Source organism: Nicotiana tabacum, chromosome 24, assembly GCF_000715075.1.
Source record: "Nicotiana tabacum cultivar K326 chromosome 24, ASM71507v2, whole genome shotgun sequence".
NCBI classification, from domain to species: domain Eukaryota; kingdom Viridiplantae; phylum Streptophyta; class Magnoliopsida; order Solanales; family Solanaceae; genus Nicotiana; species Nicotiana tabacum.
This window is the reverse complement of record NC_134103.1, coordinates 88,293,500-88,316,673: the sequence shown is the minus strand read 5'-3', so window position 1 is coordinate 88,316,673 and position 23,174 is coordinate 88,293,500. Positions and strand designations below refer to the sequence as shown.

The following is a 23,174-nucleotide window of genomic DNA, read 5'->3' as shown; positions in this document are numbered from 1 at the left end:
ATAAACAAGTACACACACTTATTACAACCACATTACAAACAAGATAAACAAAACACTATGTGTATCCTTGATAGTTGGGCACATTAGATGAACTTCCACCAGGAGCTGGATTACCACTACCACCCAAACCAGCTGAAGGTCATTTACGACAGTTGTTTCCTGTTTGCGAGCATATGTCACATTTATACACATAAACAGTATCACCAATATTCATTTGGTTCCGTATACGTGTTCTTTTTTGCACTTGTAGCTTACGCAAATAGCCCTTGTTATACACCATTTTAAATGGTTCCAGCGGCCAATAATGCTCAGCACCCACTGGCTGCAACTGCCTACTATATGTGTTTAAGTATGCAGCAACACTGTATTACCTATCAACATAGTTGGTTGGCCCTAAACCTGTATGTTGAAATAACTTGATGGCATGTGAGCACGGCATGTGGTAGATGGACCATTTCCCACAAGAACACAACCTGCTGGATTCATTTACGGTGTGTATATTATTCCCCCGGTTTTGATGGATAGCGGTGCGAACTTCAAAAATATTTTGCTCATTGCAACATTATAAAAATGAATGCTAATGTGCTCGCCTCCTGTATTTGTCAAATCTTTTTATTGGGATTGGCATAAATTCAACACCCCTCTCCATCAATTCCGATGCACCTCTATGTCTTTTAACAAACCTCTCCGTCATCTATTTGAATGATATCCGCACTATGGCAGTGACAGACAATCCACGTGCAGACTTCAATAACCCGTTGAAAGACTCTGACACATTTGTAGTCAGGGTTCCCCATCGTCTGCCACCGTCCGCATGAAATGTCCACTTTTCAAGCTCATGTCGCATCAACCAATGATAGGCTCTTTCATCTTCCTGCCTGATTGATTGCATGCGCCTCCCGAATTTGCACTCCTGGTGATCAGTTGCAGCCATCCATATTAAATCATGCAACTCCTTGTTTAGATATTTCTTTTGAAAATTGGCCTTTAGGTGCCTCACACAGTAACAGTGGTATGCATGCGGTTCCTTCTATTCAGGAAAATGCTCTACAAAACTTAAAATACCGCCATGCCGATCAGATATTAGATAAATACCTGAACATTGTTTGACAACGTGCTCCTTCAAGTGGTTCAGAAATAGCATCCACGTCTCTTGGCTTTCATTGGCACATATGGCAAAAGCTAGGGGAAATATTTGTCCATTAGCATCTACTGCAACGTCGATCAACAGCTTAATATCATACTTTCTATAGACATGAGTACCGTCATGGATATTACCGGCCGGCAATGCACAAAACCATCAATTGCTGGTTTAAATGCCCAGAACACGTATCTGAATATATATTCTAGTATTCCCGCACTCCGCTCAAGCTTCCATTCAACAACAGTCCCGAGGCTAAAGTGTTGCAATGTGGCCATGTACCTGGGTAGATATGCAAATGACTTATCCCAGTCATCATAAATAATTTCAAACGCACGTTTGCACCCGATATATGCCTTTCTTTTGGTAATAGTACACCCATATTCTTGGTGGACGGATGTAATACACTCGTTGATGTTGTACCTTATGGACGCTTCAATGTGTGGAATCAAGATAAGAGAAATCAAGTCAATATCCAAGTTGAAGTAATTCCCATTGAATGTGTCCGTTTCACAATTATGGGTGCCAATGCATTTACCCACTTTCCACATATTTGTTTTCTTCTTTATCGCATGCAACATCCAATTACAACCCGTAAACCATATACGGCAAATAACCTTGTATACATCCGGAGATGACTCCCATACCGTCATCTCACGGCACTCTTTTACACTGTATATTTTCACCGCCTTTCTTAGGCGCGCCTTATCAGGAAAAAACATGCCCTTTGACAGCACCGTTGGTCTAGATTCATCCCACATTACTGTTCGAATTTCGTCAATATCCCTTGTGAGGGCATCCACATCCGGCGTACTTGGCAAATAATCAAGGTAGGGAATATTCCTTGAATGAAATGGCACGTGGGACTCGTACACTCTTGGTATAACGGGAGGTGGAGCATGCTCCCTCGTCAAATCAGGTTCGACACTCTCTTTGTCCTCATCATCACCCTCATCAGGAAAGGGTGTGTAATCTCCAGATTAATCGACATTGTTGTCATAATCACTATTCTCTTCCTGACTCTGCGCATCTGCCAGATTCCGAGTAAATACATCGTCTTCGGACAATTGAGTGAGGACAGGACCATCAAGTTGCTCGTTTTCACTACACAACCAAAGAAATAATGAGTTACTGAAATTGGTCCAAACAATACATATAACTTTATATATTCACTTACAAATCATAATGTGTTGATATCCTATGATGCACATTATCTTGTTGACGCTGACTCCCGGATGGACCACCATGATCCAACATACCAAAACTAGGCATATTCCAACTGGCCATTGGTTCATAATTCGTAAAATTCATATTTGGTCGGTACCCCCTGTGAAATATATGAGTATTAATACAAATACAATACATAAAAATATACATCGTAACATAAAGAAAAATTGAAGTTTACCACTTGGCTTGTGGATTATGTATACTAGGAGAGAAATTATTTCCTCGCTCCTTATTCGCCCGTGGAGATAAGTTTAGATCCGGCCAAACTCTTTTAGTTGGAACCTGTTCGGCTAAATATGCTCCAAAATAACCGCCCGATAATTGAAGAATTTTCCTACTTTGCGCAACCTCATTATTGCAAACTTCTTCAGCCTTGACGTACATTTCTAATATTTTTATCACAATAAATTTCTGGTATTCATCCGGAGTCCCCGAGTCCCCAAATAATCTCTTAGAGTTTCATCGTCTTCGATGTTAAACTCAGCATAACAAGCAACCCCTTGCGGAGTCACAAAATTTGGATATCTTCTGGTTATTTTAATATTCACCAAACGTTTGCTCACACTCATTTTTTTTTACATATCAACGATACCAATTTATCGTACTCCATTGTAAGTGGCAACTTAACATGAGACTGTGGAGATAAACTATAGCTTACTGAGTTATTCGCCACCACAACTTCATCCCCCCAATATAATGAAACCCTAATTCTTCGCTCTTAAGACATTATGACAAAATGAAGAACAAATTATCAAAGAAAAATTTTCAGAAGACTTGAAAATGTTTGTGAATGGATTTTTACAAAATCCTTCACCTCTTTAAATAAGGCAAAAACCAGCCCGGGGGTTCAATTATTTGAGGTATAGTGTCTTTTAAAAAAATGCTATACCCAGTTGAATTATTGTTATGTCAGTTAAGCACTGAAGAATTATTTGTGGGCCCATATAATATGTATATATTTTCCCGCTTAAATTAATTCAAGTATAGCGTTCTTTGAAAAAACGCTATACTTAACTGGCCAAAAGGCCGTTAAAGTATAGCGTGGTTCCAAAAAACGCAATACATATTTTGGTCACTAAATTTCTTTTTCACATATTTTCGTTCTTTGAGTCCAAAAGAACCATATTTTGGTTCCAGACTCTAATGTAAATGCATTTTCTTTTCCATATTCCCTATTGCCTAATATATAGGTCAGGTTACTAGAACAAACTAATGTAATAATTTTGTGCTTTATCTATTGAGCCAACCTTAATGAAGTAGACTTGCAAATATTTCCCCTCTACTAGCTTCATTTTAAATAGGAAAATAACTCTAGCTAACCTTCATAAGTAGTGTCGTAGCCACATTGAATAAAGGGTGTTTAAAACACCCTTCGTTCGAAAATTATACGGATTATATAATAAATTATACTATGTATATAGGTCAAAAGTTATTTTTTATAGATATATATTAAACCTTGAACACCTTTTGCAAAATTTCTAACGCCACCACTGTTCATAAGTAATACGCACTCACCTAAATTTTAGCAAGAGAAATTTTTCATTCACGGCTAAATTTAGTTAGGATTGTTTTATGTGTATTTCTAGCAAATATTAGATATGACTATTCCTAACTAAGGCCTCATTTGTTTTTACTTAATGGATGTCTGAATCTTAATCATTCAGATCTCAGACATTAAGTGTGTTTGATTTTAAAGTCTGAATCTTAATTATTCAGATCTTAATCATTAAGTGTATTTTTTTATTTTATTTCACAACCACTTAATGGGTATGTATGATTAAGATCTATAACATAGACTTAATTTCATTAAGATGCTATCATCCATATTCATTATTAGCTGTCGCCACCGCCTACAATTATCAACTACCACAATGCCCCCACCACCACCATATTTAACCACCACTACCACCACCACCATCATCCTCAATCATATCCGCCACCATCATCGACTACCACCACCCCCACCACCATAATCCTCAACCACAATCAACACTCATCTACCTCAACTACCACAACTAACCACCCCATCACCATCAACAACCATAGCTAGCACTACCCATCATTGTAAACTACCATCACACCACCACCTTCCTCAACCACAACTACCACCACCACCCGCCATTATTAACTATCACCACCCACCGCCACTATCCTCAATCATAATCGCCACCACTACCAATCACCACCAGCTACTATCCTAAACCACCATCATCAACCAAATCTACCACCAACCACTACCTTTAGTCGGCATTGACAAGCGCTACCATTAGCCATCACCACTGATGATAGGCTATAATTACGTATTTTAGTCACTTATTACATTCTAATTTACTGTACTTTAATTGAGTTTGAGCTTTAATCGCTAGTGTTTTGCACTAAATGTGTGTTTTACGCCTTGTAGGAGTGATTTCGATCTATGTAGATGTTATGGAAAGAATTTAAGCTATTCTGGAGCTTTGAAGTTTGAGTAAAAACCCAAGGATTAAGTTGGGATCGTGTTCGGTGATCAATGGATGATAGTGCACTTTCAGAACGAAACGAAGAATCGAGCAGGCGTACTGCGCATTGGCCAGTAAAATACACATAACTTTTCTCTCAAAAATTTCGTTTGGGCTCCACAATATATCGTTGGAAAGCTATTTGAAAGGGCTACAACTTTCGTATTTTACATTTTTTTCAAATTCCCACAGCGGTGTCGGGTGGGGCGCCACGTAGCGCGCCGCGGCTGTGTAAATTGATGTTGCCCTCAAATTGCATGCTCTCTGAAGTTCCCCACAAGCACACCGCGCGGTGTGTCGCCCATGCGGTGCGCCTGCACAAATTTTACAGAGGCCAGAGTCCTATTTCGCGCAGGAAAAGGTGTTTCGTCTGGGTCCGACCCTACTTGGTATAAATACATGTAAAAACGTGATTTTGAGGACTTTTGACACACCGTAGACCTAGGGAGACTATTTTGGAAGGGAGAAGACGTTTGGAGCATTCTAAGGAGGAGAAAATCATCGAGTTCTTCATTCCTTCCTCTTTTCTTTTTTTTTTATAATTTGTTTATACAAAATACTTGGAAAATTATTGCTACGAACATGAGTAGCTAAGCACTCTAGTTTCTAGGGTTGTGGTTGACATGATTATTAACGTTTATTAATTATATCTCTGTTAATTCGGATTATCATCTTGTGGTTATTTATTTAATTCTAGTTTTAACTTGTGAATTGTTGTAGCTACTAATTCACCCTACTATTTATGCTATGCTTGGGAAAGCCGTGTTTAGATTAAAGTAGAATTAAAGAGAGCTTGTTTCTGAACCCGTGGCTCGGAGAAAGATTTCGCGGTTAGGGTAGGAATATACCTAACAGTCTTGCTTAGTTGAATGCCATAGTATATTCGTTCATGATAGATTCAATATCATAGGAATATATGGTTGATATATTATGGATAGACAGATATTATTGTGGGAACATGCTATTCATATAAACGATCCGGTCAAATAGCAACCATAGATAATTCGGATTAACGAGTGTGATTATTGAACTTAATAGGATTGTTAAACCAACCACAACCCTGAAATCTTCATCTCCTCTGAATTAAAGTCTCATCATACCCATTTGCATTCTAGTTAAATTAGTTGTTATTTGTTTAATTTTCGCAATAATAGACTAATAGAAGAACATCACTCTTGATTATCTTGGACAACTAATTGATTTTAGTTTTCTTAGTTAGCGATCAATCTAAATCTCTGTGGGTTCAACATCCGACTTTCGAGTCACTTTATTACTTGACGGCCACGTATACTTGCGTGTGTGTTTGGTCCCAACAACCATCAGCAACTGTCATATTTTTAAAAAAATTATATATTTTATTGATATAATATTAGATTAATTCGTATTTTATTTGAATTTATGTTTATTAATTTTTAAATAAAGATAAATTTTATACATTCAGATGTTAAAAATCAAACAATTTTAATCATTTAGTATTCAGATCTTAATACACATCTTAATATTCAAATGTGTATTCAAATTTAAATATCTTAATCTTAATACACATCTTGATATTGAGATATACATTCAGATTCAAACTTCTTAATCTTAAAAAAAATACACAAACAAATGAGGCCTAAATTAGGATGAGCAAGTATATCTATTCCCAAAGGATGTCATGCCAATTATACTTAGCACAACGTCTGATTGCTTTCACTTATTGGATTTTAAGATTTTTGAGCATATAAAGTTTTCAGCTTCTTTTTCAAAATCAGACAACATTTCAGAATCACGAGGGATAATATTAGCCTTATGCAATAAAGCGAGCAAAGGATACGACCGCACATTCTCCATTTGCTTTTGTATTGTGTTCGGCCCACTAAGGTCATTTCAGTTGTTGAGTTCTTTTCTTAGATTGCAATTATATACTCAATAACATTCATCATTTGCATATCATATCTTAGTCTCTGCTATCATTATTGTTACATCATATATCATTATTTGGGCTGATTGGCATGAAATTTGTGAGCCCGAGAGATTGGAGAGATTGATGACTGTGTGAGGCCGAAGGCCTGATTGTGAGTGATGATTATGGGATTGGGCTGCACACCGTAACATGCCATGTTGGCTTATATTAGCGTTTGGGCAGGATCCGCCCCTCCAGAGTGTGACATACCAGCAGTGAGCGCAGAGTGCTGATTGCCGAGTGCATGAGCACATGAGTTCATCACTGTGATGCATTACATTTGACATGCATACTTGGCATGTAGGCATAGAGATGCATTTTCTTATGCTACACGGTTTTGTGACATTCATAACTTCACATGCACATTGACAGGTAGGCATAGAGTTGTACTTTTCCTCATGATATATGAGAATGAAATATCTTATCTGTTGTTGAAAGTTTTTGAAAAAAATCACAGTTTTCTGATTTATTCATATTTTGGTGATTTTGGTGAAAGATTTGGGTTTTAGTGTTCTGAAAGATTGTTGCTAACAACATCAAACTGATGACTAGGTCTACATGCTCAAGGGATTCCTCAACAAGGCATTATTTGATTAAGACCTATATAAACATTACATATTCCAAATCCAAAGACACGCAATTTCCAGTTCTAGTTTGGAGAACTAAAAAGAAACAAGGGAAGTGTTCTATATTCAAAATGGCAGGTTCTCAACTTCTTTCTTTGGCTTTATTCATCTCAGCTATTGCATTTCACTTGGTTGAGGCTAATTTCCCAGACAACATGTATATCAATTGGGGTGCCCATCACTCTTGGATGCAAGGCGAGGATCTTCGGCTCGTCCTCGATCAATCCTCAAGTAAGCATTCATTTTCCTTTCGCATAAATAAATATGTTACTTTTTAAAGCTTTCTTTATGCAAGCAACATATGGCTTGATTTGGAAACTAGGATTCTCTTATTATGCGTTAGCAATGACACACAATTACTAATAGATTTGCATAATCAAGATCTCATTTCGTCTACTACACCTTGTTATTTCACTAAACAACTAATGTTGTTGATTCCATTTTCAGGTTCTGGTGTTCAATCAAAAGGAATATTTCTATTTGGAAGCATTGAAATATGTCACGACTCAAAATCCCACCTTAGATCGTGATGGCGCCTAGCCATACTTGCTACACAAGCCAGCTCACAAACGATAAAATATAGTCCATATTCCTATAATTAATATAGTCATATGATAAATAAAGACATGAGTAATCTCAAAATAGTAAAATATCTTATACAATCATAACATGGTCCAAACACGACCAAAACAGCCCAACCCCCAAGGACTAGGTGGCATAAGTACTCGAGCAACTACTGAATAAGTACAAGTTTGAATACATAATCGAAACCATCTAAGAGAATGAAAATAGATAGGAGATAATAAAAGATAGGAACTCGGGCATTGTGAAATGAATCCATGAGGTGTAGCTCACCCTAACTCTCTTAGTGGATGCTTAGGTTCAATAAGAGGCTATGCTAGTACCCACCTGAGGATCTGCACAAACAATATGCAGAACCGTAGAATGAGTACACTGCAATTGATATCCAGTAAGTGTAATGACCCGGCCGGTCATTTTGTGTATTTGATATCTGTTATCCTATTTGATGTTTCTCGTATGTGTATTGTTTTGTAACTTGCGGGGTTGATTGGTTTGGCTTCAGAAAGGTTCGGGGTGATTTGGAACACTTAGTGCCATTTATGGAAGCTTAAGTTGTAAGAGTTGACCGAGGTTTAATTTTTGTGAAAACGACCTCAAAAAGGTATTTTGATGGTTTCAATACGTTTGTATGGTGATTTTGGACTTAGGCCTATGCCCGAAATTAGATTTGGAAGTTTCTAGGATGTTTTGGTGTTATTTGCCGATTTTGGCAATTTGTAGGATTGGAGAGTCCATAGGTTTGACCGAAGATTGAATTTGAGGTAATCAGATTTTGATTTTCGTTTTGGAGGTTGGAATAGGTTCATTTTGGTTAGGTATGGTTTGGCATGGGTTTTGAAAGTTGGAAGTTGATTAGCTCATTAAACATGAATTGAGGTACGATTTGTAGTTTTGATGTTACTTTGTGTGACTTGAGACCTCGAGTAGGTCCGTGTTATGTTTTGGAATTGGTTGGTATGTTTGGAAGGGGTCCCTAATGGCTCGGGAGTGTTACCGATGGATTTCAGATCAATTCGAGCTTCAATGAGCTACTGAAGATTGTTGGTGTCTGATGTGCTTCGCGACCGCGGAGCAGGTCTGCTCCACAGGTCTCGCGATTGCAAAGGCTTATTCTGGGAGCAGATGTTTTTCTTCTTCATATTTGCGACACTTGGTCATGTTCGTGATGGATGAGGCAGCTTGGCCTTTGCGTTCGCGACATGGGCATCGCGTTCACGTAGCGTAAGGCAGATTGGGAGTTGGCCAGGCATTTGGCCTTCGCGTTCGCGGGAAGGCGACCGCATTTGTGTAAGCTAGTGGACCTTGTGCATCACATCTGTGGGTGGAAGACTGCGTTCGTGTTGGGTATTTTTGGGGGTGGAGCTGGTTGTGCTTCGCAAACGCGAGGCTTGGCCGTATTCGTGAAAGGTATCACTGGGCAGAATTATACGTTGTCATTTTCGGGAATTTGAGCTCATTTTATTATATTTTGAGATTGGAAGCTCCGATTGAGGTGATTTTCACCAACTTGGATTGGGTGAGTATACTTGACTCGGATTTAATTATTATTCATGATTCTATCTTTGATTTTGGTATTCGATTGGTAAATCTAAGAGAAAAAAATTGGGGGTTCTGGAAAAAAATTTCTAAAGTGAAAAATGAGATCTGAACCTCGATTTGGAGTCAGTTTTGGATGAAACTTATTTATTTGGACTCATATTCGAATGGGTAGTCGGGATTTATGACTTTGGTCAGGTTTCGAAAAGTGGGTCTAGGTTGACTTTTCGGTTGACTTTTTGCTATTTGATAAAGATTGGAGCTTTATTATTTTGAATTGATTTCTATATCTTTGTTTGGCGTTATTGGGGTGTATTAAACTAGATTCGAGCCTTTTGGAGTTGGATTTATGAGGAATTCGCACTTTTGGAGATATTAAGGCTACCAGGTGGAGGTATGTCTCTTGGCTAACCTTGTTAAGAGGTAGACCTCAAGGATTTGACTTGTTTGCTATGTTTTTAAGGTATTGGGGTAGTGTATATACCTGGTGGCGAGCATATATGCATTTACCAAGTTTATATTACGACAAGAGTAGAATTGAATTATTATGTGCCTTGTTTTGCCTGCATTATCAATTGACTACGTTGCTCTATTATTCATGTTAGAAATCAAGGCTTGGATTTATGATTAATTGTGAAGGCTTGGAAACGTATTCTTGATATGTCAAATTGCATAATTATCCGTAGTCACATACAGATTTCTTAAGCACATATACGTATAATATTTATTAAGTCCTTGTGCACCTTTAATCTATGATTCTTGAGCATATAAATATATTTTGAATACGGACATGTGATTTGGGCTGAGGATTTTGGAACGAATGGTAAGCGTGCAGATGAAATACAGTTATGGCATATTAGACATGATGATCGGATATTGATTTATAAGGGATGCTATCATGCCCCTCTTTGCACTTGGATTTGGATTTGTCTCTTTGGAGTCAGATGAATATCCATATTATCTTGGGCCATCTAAGCTTGGTCAGTACATGGATTTTTTACCGGATCCATACATGGATTGTGTATCGAGTTATGTTAATGCATGGATTGTTTACTAGGGTATATGAATCTTGTACCGGTTGAGCATGCATTCTTATTATTTACTCATTTAAAAATATTTATTTAACTATTAATCATTACTCAACATCCTTATATGCTAATTGGGAATCCCGACTTCGATATTTGGGCATGCTATCTTTTATTTTGATATTTATGCCGCATTATGGTAATTTAAGTCCCAGAAAAGCATGCTTAATACTTTTCAACTGTTGATATCTGTTACTCTTGTTATTCATGATATTACTTATTGTTCAGTTGTTTTAATTGCGTTATTATACTTGTGTGGTAAGTATTCGGAAACATCTAGCCTTGCCAGTACTTCTTCGAGGTTAGACCTGATACTTACTGGGTACCAATTGTAGTGTACTCATACTACGCTTCTGCACATCTTTTTTTGCAGGTCCTCATGTGAGTCCTAGCAGAGCTTCCTGATTCAGCTAGGAAATTTCACGGAGATTTAGGGTGAGCTGCACTTCGTGGATCTATTTCGTTGTTCCTGAATCCATGTCTCTTTTATATATTTTTGTCTATTTGTATTTCAGGCAGCTTGACATGCATACAGACTTGATCTTATTTCCATAGTTTGCTTGTGTAATTGTGCCACCTAGTCTTGGGGCGTATTGTATTGGCCATTGTTTAGGTCGTGCTTGGGTTTTTATCAGATATTAATACTATTTTTAGACTATTTTCATCTTTTATTGTTATATATCTCTGCTAAAAAGTAATACTAATGGACTTTATTTATTGTTTATGCTTAGCAAGTTTGGCTAGGTGCCATCACGGCCTTGAGATAGGATTTTGGGTCGTGACAAGTTGGTGTCAAAGCTTTAGGTTGTGTAGGTCTCAAAGTCACAAGCGGGTCCAGTAGGGTCTTGTGGATCTGTATAGAAAAATCTGTACTTATCTCCGAGAGGCTACAGGATCTTAGGAAACTACCCTTCTTTCATTCTTTATCGTTTGGCTTATTGATCTGAAGTTTGAATGCTTGTATTTCTATTCTCTCACATATGGTGAGAAAACGGTTATCTGGAGCAGTTGGGTAGGCACCAGCCCCCCAGGCTATAGTTGTGAGAGGCGATAGTCGAGGTAGAGGCAGGGTCCGCACGACAGCTAGAGCTCCTACTAGGGCAGCCACTATGGAGCCACCAGTAGCTCCGGTCGAGGAGAAGGTTTTTAATCAGGGTGATCCAGTTGGACTAGCTCAAGTCCTGGAGACGTTTATTACTACCCCCAGTACTTAAGGATGCCCTTGTTTGTTTTGTTGGTCTTGTGGAGGGTGTAGCACAGAATAAAGTACTTCATGTGGCACCGCCTACTTCTCAAGACGGGGGAGGGGCACATACTCTAGCTACTCACACTCCCGAGTAGGTTGCGGCAGGTTATCAGATGCCAGGACTGGTACAGGTTGAGGGACATCCTCCTGTAGTTAGTGTTAATCTAGTAATGAAGGCCGCTATGTCTAAGGAGGAGCAGAAGAGATTTTATCGGTTCAGGAAGATGGGTCCTCCACATTATGATGGTGATACTTTGGCAGATGCATAGGATTTCTTAGATGGTTGTCAGGAGATTCTCCAAAATCTTGGTTTCGTGGAGTCCAATGGGGTCACATTCACTACTTTTCAACTTCAGGGGCCAGCCAAAAGGTGGTGGCAGTCATATGAGTATAGCAGGCCATCAGGGTCACTTCCACTCACTTGGAGTCAATTCTTACATCTCTTCTTAGAGAAGTTCATTCCCCTCACAAAGAGGGGGTAGATGCATGGTCAGTTCAAGAACCTTCAACATGGTCGCATCTCTATGATGGAGTATGAGATGAGATTCATATAGCTATCCCATCATGCAGCTTTCCAGATCCCCATCGAGTTTGAGAAGGTGAGGAGGTTCATTGAGAGGTTGAATTTTCTTATCAAGATATCGACTGCTAGAGAGGCGGAGACTGGTACTACATTCTTTCAGGTTGTGGACATAGTGCATATGATTGAGCGCATGCAGGGTCAAGGCAAGGAGGCTATGGTGGCTAGGGGCAAGAAAACCTGGTATGTTGGCAGTTTCAGTAGTACCTCGTCTGGAGATAGGGATCATTCTAGGAGAGGCCATCCTTGCAGGCTAGTACCTTTAGCTTATTAGCCCGCTCGTAGTGCTCCAGTTCAATCTTCATTCAGTGCACTACCAGCACAGAGTTCCTAATGTACTCCTTCAACTAAGGGTTCTTCCAGTGGGTACTCAGGTTATTATAGGCACCCTCAGATTTAGTAGCCATTCTCAGCTCGAGGTTGTTTTAAGTATGGAGAGGTAGGGCATATCAAGAGGGATTGTCCCAGACATGGTAGAGGCGCAACACAGCCAGGTTGTCAGGAAGTGACTCTAGTTCTAGTTGCTAAACCACCAGCCCCACCAGCTAAAGGGAGAGCTCAGGCAGTAAGGGGACGCCCCAGAGGTGGAGGTCAGTCAGACAAAAGTCAGGCCCGCCATTATGCATTTCTGGGTAGGCTCGAGGCGGAGGCCTATGGTGCGGTTATCACATGTATTGTTTTAGTCTTTCACAGAGATACATAAGTTCTATTTGATCCTGGCTCTACATATTCATATGTGTCATCATATTTTGCATCATATTTGGATTTATCCCGTAGGCCTCTCCATTTTTCTGTTCATGTATCTATATGTGCAGTTGACTCTATTGTGGTGGATCGTGTATATCGGTCTTGTTTGGTCACCATTTGTGCTTTGAGACCGGTTTTGACCTCTTGTTTCTTAGTATGCGACGAGCACAAAAAACCACTTAAATTATGCTCGCTAATCAAATATAGTATAGTAAAATATCGTATCCACGGGGATTAGAGTTAAACAGTATTATTGTAGTTTCTAGCTTGATTGCTATCCAAGATGATCAATATTTGAGATTTATGTGATTAAAACTACAATTAACTAAGAATCTAGAGCTATTGACTAATGACAATCGAAGCAAGGAATAAGCAAAGAAAGATGTCAATGGGAGAAAATAGGGTTTTGATAGGATAGGTGCAAGATAATTGTCTGGATTTAACTCTAGTTAATTCACTTCTAATGTTCAAGTGAGTCTCTCGAATTTAACTCCATGAACCATAGACATGGAGTAATTCATCACAAATATGATAAAAAGATAGAAAAACATAAATTCAATCCAAACTCGGGTCTTGAGTGAGGAAGGAATGATGAAATCCTTGTGCTCGTGTTCTTCCAACTCCTTCTTAGCCTCCTTAGGTCGAATATGTGTCAAAAGTCTTGAAAATAACGTTTTTCCATGTATTTATACAAAGTAGGGTCGGGCCTTGACGAAATCACCTTCTCCTAGCCGAAATAGCATTTTCACTCTGTAAAAATTACATAGGCGCACCGCATGGGGCGACGCGCCATGCGGGGCATTAATGGGGAAATCCAGAGAGCTAGTTTCTGACAGACAGCAGGAAAATGCACAAGCGTGGTGCCCCACACGCTGCACCACGCGTCGAGGCAGTAAGGGATTCTCAGAGTACAGATTTTTCCTTGCTTTTTGACGTCCAGACTTGGTCCTCGACCCCCGAACACGATCCTGGCTTAATCCCTTGGGCTTTTACTCAAACTTCAAAGCTCCAAATCTCTTGAATTCATTCCATAACATCTACATAGCTTGGAATCACTCCTACAAGGTACAAAATACACAATTAGTGCAAATCACTAGTGATTAAAGCTCAAACGCAGTAAATTAGAGTGCAATAATCGACTAAAACCCGAGATTATAGCCTACCATCAGTATGGTGGATTTTGATATGATCTTGGGTATGGAGTTAGCTAATATTGTACACGCGCTCCAGATCAGAAGGCATTACTTATATCGCCTGTCTTGTGAATTGTATACGGATTTAATTATTATTCTATCTTTGATTTTAGCATTTGATTGGTGAATCTAAGAGAGAAAAATTGGGGGTTTTGGCAAAACTTTTCTAATGTGAAAAATGGATATTTGAACCCCGATTTGGAGTTGGTTTTGAATGAAACTTATTTATTTAGATTTGTATCCGAATGGATAGTCGGGAATTGTGACTTTTGTCAGGTTCCAATAAGCGAGCCCCGGTTGACATTTTTGTTGATATTTTGTTATTTGATAAGATTGGAATCAATTTCTATAGCTTTGTTTGACGTTATTGGGTTATTTTAACTAAATTCGAGCCGTTTAGAGTTGAATTTTTGAGGAATTTGCACTTTTGGTGATTTTAAAGCTACCGGGTGGAGGTGAATCTCTTGGCTAATCTTGTTAAAAGGGAAACCTCTAGATTTGAATTATTTGCTAGGTGTTTAAGGTGTTGGGGGTATTGTATATACGTGATAGCGAGCGTATATGCATTTAACAAGTTTATATTATAACCGGAGTAGAATTGGATTATTGTACGCCTTGTTTTGTCTACGTGCTCAATATTAAATAATTTATTTGACTTATGGGACTACGTTGCTCTCTTATTCATGTTAGAAATCATGCCTAGGCTTGTGATTAATTGTGAAGGCAAGGGAACTTAATCTTTATATGTGAAATTGCATAATTATCCATAGTTACATAGAGATTTCGTTAACACATATCCATATGATATTTATTAAGTCTTTGTGCACCTTTTATCAATAATACTTGAGCATATACATACATTTTGAATATGGATACGTGATTTGGACTAAGAATTTTGGCACGAATAGTAAGCATGTGGATGAAATACAGTTACAATATATTGGACATGATAATCGGATATTGATTTATGAGGGGTGTTATTATGCCCCTCTTTGCGCTTGGATTTGGATCCGTCCCTCCAGAATCAGGTGATTACCCATGTTACCTTGGGCCCTGTGAGCGTGGTGGGTACATGAATTTTATACCTGATCGATACATGGATTATGTATCAGATTATGTTGATATATGGATTGTCTATCAGGGTACATAGATATTGTACCGGTTGAGCATGCATTCTTATTATTGACTCATTTAGAAATATTATTTTAACTATTAATTGTTACTCGACATCCTTATATGCTAATGGGAGTCCACGCAACGTTATTTGAGCATGTTATCTTTTATTTCGATATCTGAGCGGCGTTATGGTTATTTATGTCCCAGAAAAGCATGCTTAATACTTTTCAACTGTTGATATTTGTTACTCTTGTTATTCACGATGTTACTTATTGTTCAGTCGTTAAATTATGTTATTATATTTGTGTGGTAAGTATTTGGAAGCATCTAGCCTCGCCACTATTTTTTCGAGGTTAGACTTGATATTTACATGGTGCCGATTGTCGTGCACTCATACTACATTTCTGCACATCTTTTTGTGCAGATCCTCTGGTGGGACCTAGGAGATTTCACAGAGACTTAGAGTGAGCTTCACTTCATGGATCTCTTGGCAGTTACCGAGTCTCTATCCCTTTTATATATTTTTGTCTATTTGTATTTCAAACAGCTTGACATGTATACAAACTTGATCTTATTTTCTTAGTTTTCTCATGTACTTGTGCCACCTAGTCTTGGGGGTGTATTGTATTGGCCATGTTTAGGCAGTGCTTTGGTTTTTATCAGATACTATCTATTTCTATCTTTTATTCTTATATATCTCTGTTAAATAATAAAAATAGACTTTATTTGTTATTTGTGAGTTGACTTACTTAGCAAGTTCGTCTAGCATCACGACCTTAAGGTGGGATTTTGGGTCGTGACAGTAAGTATCAAATCTAATCTCGAAGAAGTAGTAGCGAGGCGATAGGCATCATGATACTTGCAATACAGATATAGATAACAAAGCTTAGAATCGAAACAATAAATATCCTCATGAACAACAGGTATCAGAGATATAAAACAGTCGTAAGATATAAAGCATATTTTTTCAATTCGAGAGATAATGTTAACGCTACTCTGATATGGTATTTAAAGATGGCATGCTTCAATCAACAGATTCGAGGCTCCCGACTAGCATACAGAGGTGACATGCGACAGTTAACATTTAAATGAGTCGACGATGTCTATGCATGCTCAAGACTCTATCTCTCACCATAATCGATACAAGATCCATGTATCACGATACACCATCCATGTATCACCGAAATCCGGCACAAAATTCATGTATTACTGAAACCCGATACAAAATCAATGTATCACTGAAACCTGATACAAATCCATGTATCACTTAAACCCAATATACAATCCATGTATTGATCACGCTCGTAGGGCCCAAAGTAAAATGGGTAATCACCTGACTCTGGAGAGACGGATCCTTATCCACGTGCAAAAGGAGGTTTATAGCTCATTTATAATCAAATATTCACTCATCATGTCTTGTGTGCTGTAACTGTATCTCAACCGCACAACTTTACATTCCACAATCTCAGTCCAGCTCAAGTATCCATATATAAAATGTATGCATATGCCCAAGAGTTAATAGATAAAATATGCACAAGGACTTAATAATAGTCATGCAGATATGTGCTCATGAAATTTCTAAATTACTACAGATAGTTCAAGCAATTCAACATATCAAGAATAAGCTCCCATGCCTTCATAAACAACCATAAACCTAGGCATGATCTCTAGCATGAATAAGAGAGCGAATATAGTCATATAATCCAAATAAATCATGAATCAAGATGAGCACATAATCAAAATAAGGCTATAGTATCTCAATTCTATCCCGGATATGATATAAACTTGGTAAATGCATATACGCTCGCCACCTTGCATATACACTACACCAATACTTTAAGCACATAGCAATTAAATCAATCCTAGGGTTTTACCTCTTAACAAGGTTAGCCAAGAGACTTACCTCCACACGGTAGCTAGAAATCAACCGAAAATGCCAAATCGTTAAGTCCAATTCCAACCGGCTCGAATCTAGCCAAGTACAACCCAATAATATCAAATAAAGTCATAGGAAACAATCTCAAACAATAAAGTTTCGATCTTTAATCAAATTTTCAAAAGTCAACAAAAATTAATCCAGACCACATGGTCAAAATCCGAGTCAAGGGGTAGATCCGACTACCTACAAGCCCACGAGTCCAAAGATGAAATTAGATTCCAAATTCAAGTCCAAATCGATGTTCAATACCCCAAAATACACTCTCCTAAGTTGTAGGTGAAAATTTCAAATTCCACTTGTTCAATCTCATGTTTTGATGTTAAATCTAGTGATGATTCATGTAGAACTATTAGATGTAGGTTAGAATCAGTTACCTCAAACTTGTAAAGTGCCCTCTGCACTTCTAAAGCTTCAGAACATCATCAAAGTGCTGAAATGCCTAAACTTGTTCAAAACTCACCCGAACCTCTCGGGACCCCGTTCTATTATCTTAACAAATCCATAAACACTATCCGGGCATATTCAAGGTCTCAAAACACATACGGAAATATCACATCTAAGAATCAAAGACCAAACCACATGTTGAACTCTTTTAAGTTCAGAAACTTCTATCCTTCCAACCAAGCATCCGAATCATACCTAGGCACTTCGGAGTGCCATCAAACTTTGCACACAAGTTTCAATCAAGTAAATGAACCTATCTTAAATTCTGGAACACCAATAAGAACCCGATAACATCAAAGTAAACTCTAGGTCAAACCTTCAAATTGCTAACTTTCGGCAAATAGAGTCAGAACCTTCTAGGAACCTCCAAATCCAAATACGCCCAAGTCCAAAATTACCATCAAATCACCAATCCTATGTTGTTTTCTCAAAAGTCAAACCGTGGTCAACGCTTCCAACTTAAAACTTCCAAATTGAGAGTTACTCTTCCAAATCAACTCCAAACTTCTCGAAAATCAAAACCAACTATACACGCAAGTTGTAATGCATCATATGAGGCTACTCAAAGTCTTAATCATCGGACGAAAATACTAAAGCCCAAAACGACCGATTGGGTCGTTATAAAATACTGATCAAACTGGTACTGGTACCTGGTAACTCTACTGGAACGGTCACTGCATACTATGTAAGTGTGCGCTTAGATGCTCAAAGAGACAACAAACAATTAACCATAGTCCTTTCATGATCTTCTCATAAAGATTTTAAAAAATACTATAGTCAGTAACATGTGAAGGGTATAATATATCATATAGATAAACAACTATGCTAAAGCATTTCCTGACAATTGATAAACGATGATAATAGTTTACTCAACGAATAAATTAAAAACAAGACGGTAGAGTAAGATAGTGCCACACATGAAGTATCTAATATCTGTTTATTGATTCCACAGCTATCTAGTCAACAGAAAATCACTGGTGACAAGCATGATGAGATCGGCTTTGAGTTTCTAGGGAATGTATCAGGACAACCCTATATTATCCACACTAACATTTTCACTCAAGGCGTAGGAGGCAGGAAACAGCAATTATATCCATGGTTTGGAATGGACCAGGTAGCATCACCAAACAACTGAGCCACGCTAAGCAAGTCAAATGGCCTGGGTCAGGAATAATTACATGATATATGACTACTGCAAAGACTTAGACTAAGTTGAGACTTAGCAGGTCAAATCGAGTTCACATTCCAGTTGTTTCATATCCTATTTCACGCACAAAGTTGAGATGTATTTTGTTTTCTTCTGGTTCATGTTCTTATTTCATGTCTACCCCTTGTTTACCCAGAATTTGTACCTCATTCTTTTGAGTGAATATTGGTTTAAATATTCGGTTTCACTGACCGTAAATCTTTTATATTACCGGATCAATACATACAATATAAGAGATTTTTTATTATAAGTTTATATTGACTCCTTCCAGACACATCTCAAATATTTACCCTCAACTTTCAATATCACAATAAGACAGAAAGCGAACGAGGTGCAACAGTGCAAGCACAACAAGAGATAATCACTTTCAGTACATCAAAAATCTCATTTGTTTATAGTATTCAAAACTTCTACATGACAAGGTCTTTTTGGATGTAATTAGGCCAAATACATATGTGGCCCTTGAAATTATCACAATTTTTCATTAAAACACTTCAACTAAACCATGTCCCTATTAGACACCTAAAGTAAATTTAAAGTGTACCATTGAACACCTTGCTGACAACGAATCAACAAAATAATGTATGTGTGATACACATGCGAGTGATGTGGCAAAAATGAGATGCAGACACATGGCATTTGGGTAAAAAAAAAATATAGAAAAGACGTTTTGATCCACAAAATAGAAAATCTTTTTTCACATTAATCCCCAATAGGAACAAAGATTTAACCTGGTTGGGGATTAATGTGGGAGGCGGATAGTAAGGGTGACAGGATAATGTGAAATCATGTTAGAGTGTCTAATAGGAACAAAGCTTAGTTTGGGTGTCAAAATAAAAAATCGTGGCAAGGCTGCATATGTATTTGGCCATGTAATTACTTGAACCATATCTAGTACACAATATCATGGGCAAGGGAACTGTATGTTGACCATCTTCTGCTGCTGCATAGAGCTATGATTGATATCCGTTGTTTAGGAGTAGAAATTCTGGAAAACTGAAGCCCTGAATAGGAAGGGCTGAGGAGTCATTTCCCATGCTCTAATGTGGTGGACAGAGAAAATCAAAGAGCTTTTGTGGGTGTTGAGAATAGCTTATCCCATATACAAAGCATTTCTTCATTTTACGAGTACTTTTGAGCACCATGACAATTCCAATTAGCTGCTAATTGGATGAACTCTTACATGAACATTGTGTTTTTTTCAGACTACTAGATCTCTGTACTTGGATACATCCATTTTTAAAACAAGATCGTCTACCAGTCAAATAAACAAAGACTTACATTACAGGAAGCTGAAACCTAAATACAATGTGAAAAGAATATTAAAGTTTCTTCACAACCAAATAGAGACGACAAGACAGAACTTTAAGTAAAAGATAGGGAAATGTTTGCTTGGTAAAAGGATACATAATTTATCAGGAAAAGAGTGTCTAAGGAGAACATAGCAGGTTTTATAGAACTCCGCTTCTTTCTATCCCCCTCTTTCTTTTGAAGGATCTGGTCCTAAGCAAAGAGGCTAAGATAATCTGGAATATAATTTCAGCTTGTGTGCTGTGGGTCATTTGGAAATGATAGATGATTTGAGGGGAAATCAGAACCTATTCTCAGGCTGAAATATATTGTTCACATTTTCATGCTCTTTGGTGTAAACTGAAAGATTTATATGTAGTGATAAATTTAATAGATTTCCCAAGTAATTTACAGGCATAACCTGTCGTTGCTCATCACTGTTGATTTCCTGCACCTGCTTAATGCTATTACAGTTATGAATAAAACTTTATTTTGCTTATCAAAAAATATTAATAGGAGTAGTCCTACAAGGAAGCATATGGGCAAAGAACCAATAGCTTTCGCGCAGCTCAGTCTTAACACATACAGAAGCAAGCAAAGTGCCAACCAACAATCAGACAGGCCAACAGCTTTCAGTTAGTATACCATTTCATATAACAGTGAAAATCATTAGATTCAATCTGCTAGAACCTTCACTGCTTATTAGATCCTACAATAAAATCCAAGGAATACCTGAACAAAGTGAACCACAAAAATGAATTGCAGACCAAATCTGAATCATGTGACTGACTCATGCAACAGGATTAGGCCAGAAATGGATTGTCTCAAGCTAAAGGACCTCATTTTTTTTTCCGTTTCATTGAATCTCCTTGAAAATGTATTTGAAGTTCTTGTGGCCCTTAAACTAAAAGGAAATACGGAAATAAGAGATTTTAGTCTTGGAGGTAAGAGTCTAGAAGCTTTCTTACTATATTTTTCAATCAAGATTTAAGTGTTTTTGGCAATAACTTGTTGATTGCTTTCTAATTATGGCTTCACAATGGATTTTAGAACCAAGTGTAAGAGTAAACTTAAAATTTCCCACTTAAGGTCACCCCACGGAAATTTGTGATGATATAGTTGTCCTTGAAACGAGATCTTGTGGATGTGAGGGATTGAATGGTGCAACTTTGTTGTCCTCATTCTTCTTTTGCACAAAGTTTGCATATAAGATTTGCAACAATCTCAAACTTAGGAGAGTAACATGGAAATGTAAGGAAAAGGTGAAAATATGTTTTCAAGTTTTGAAGGTGAGCGAAGAAGATAACTAAAGAAACATAAAAAGCTAGCAACAGACTACAGTTTTACGGAAGCCTATGCAAATACCCAAATGAAAAACTTATGAATTTGATAACACCATATAGCATACAGCCTTGCTATCTGAAATTTGTTCTCTACATTATTCAATTCATGATAGCCTGTGTCACTATTCCCTTGTCCATCCTAGCTGAAATTTTCCTAATGAGCATTAACTGGGAAAAAACCTAGCAACACCCTATAAACCAATAGATATTAACTCTAAAAGGAGCGCTAGTCAATCAATCATAGTTATGTGTTAATTAACCTAAGTCATGCATCTATTGTGTTAGTGCAAATACTGGGATAAGCAGGATAGGCGCATCTCATGAGTTCCAATCTTACTGTTGAACCAAGTCCAGTATTTAAGTGGAGAAGGATAGAGGGGCGGGCCTATTAGTTTGGCTATCAAAAATATGGGGGATAAATTTCTCCTATTAAATGCACCTAGTAGGGATATTAACAAACCAAATTGACAAGATCATCAACATTTCAATCCAGATAATTCCCAAATTTTCTATATTTATTCAGGAAAAACAAAAACAAAAAACTTTCTAGGGATTATTATATATAAAAACAAAATTCCCTATTCAGCATTATAAATGAATCTATCAGATCACACAAGATCCAAAAGGAAGAGTTATTCAGAAGTGATTACATAATACAAATATAAACACCAAGAACAATAAGAGAGGTACCAAAAAGAGCAAGACCAACGCGGGTCTCTTCACCAAGAATCAATCCAAATACAGCAGTGGCAGCGAAAGTGGTGGCATTGGTTACAGGAACAGCTAAAGAAATGGGTGTATCACTGAGTATTGCAAAGAAAGTAGCTGAAGCTGACAGGTTTAGGAGAAACGGCAAAGAATACTGCCATATCAAGACAAGTTTGAGCCAATTCTTGAGACTGGCCATTACTGGGTTCTGGGGCGTGTTTGGTTGAGGTAAAGATTTGATGGTTTCGTCCCATTTGATTGCTCCTTTTCGCATCAGGGCATTCGTCGCTCCCCAAACAAGGCCTACTGCCACCATCTTCTCCACTTCTCCTACCATCTTTTAGTGACTTTGGATTTGCTTCTGAAAATATTTGGGAGCAGTTCAATTTTAGTTAAGTGAGTCCATATTTAAAGAAATGAGCAAAAGAAAAAATTATCATAAAGATGCCATATTATAAACACTATTTAAGTACATTGTTATAGGCTTGTAGCTTTCCCGGATGAATTTTCGTATTTTAAAATGTATTCATAATACAACAACAATAACCCAGTATAATCTCACTAGTGGGGTCTGGGCAGGGTAGTGTGTACGCATACCTTACCCCTACCCTTGGATAGATAGTTTGTTTCCGATAGACCCTCGGCTCCCTCCCTCCAAGAACTCCTACCTCGCTCTTGGGATAACTCGAACTCACAATCTCTTGGTTGGAAGTGGAGGGTG

The 23,174-nt window shown here is 37.9% G+C and overlaps 1 protein-coding gene across 1 annotated transcript; it reads right to left on the bottom strand.

The window, feature by feature from the left end:
• Window positions 1-22,391: 22,391 nt before the first annotated feature.
• LOC107800318 (uncharacterized) lies at window positions 22,392-22,790 on the bottom strand. The gene has a single exon (XM_016623475.2). The coding sequence runs from the start codon at window positions 22,788-22,790 to the stop codon at window positions 22,392-22,394; it is 399 nt and encodes a 132-aa protein (XP_016478961.1).
• Window positions 22,791-23,174: the final 384 nt, after the last annotated feature.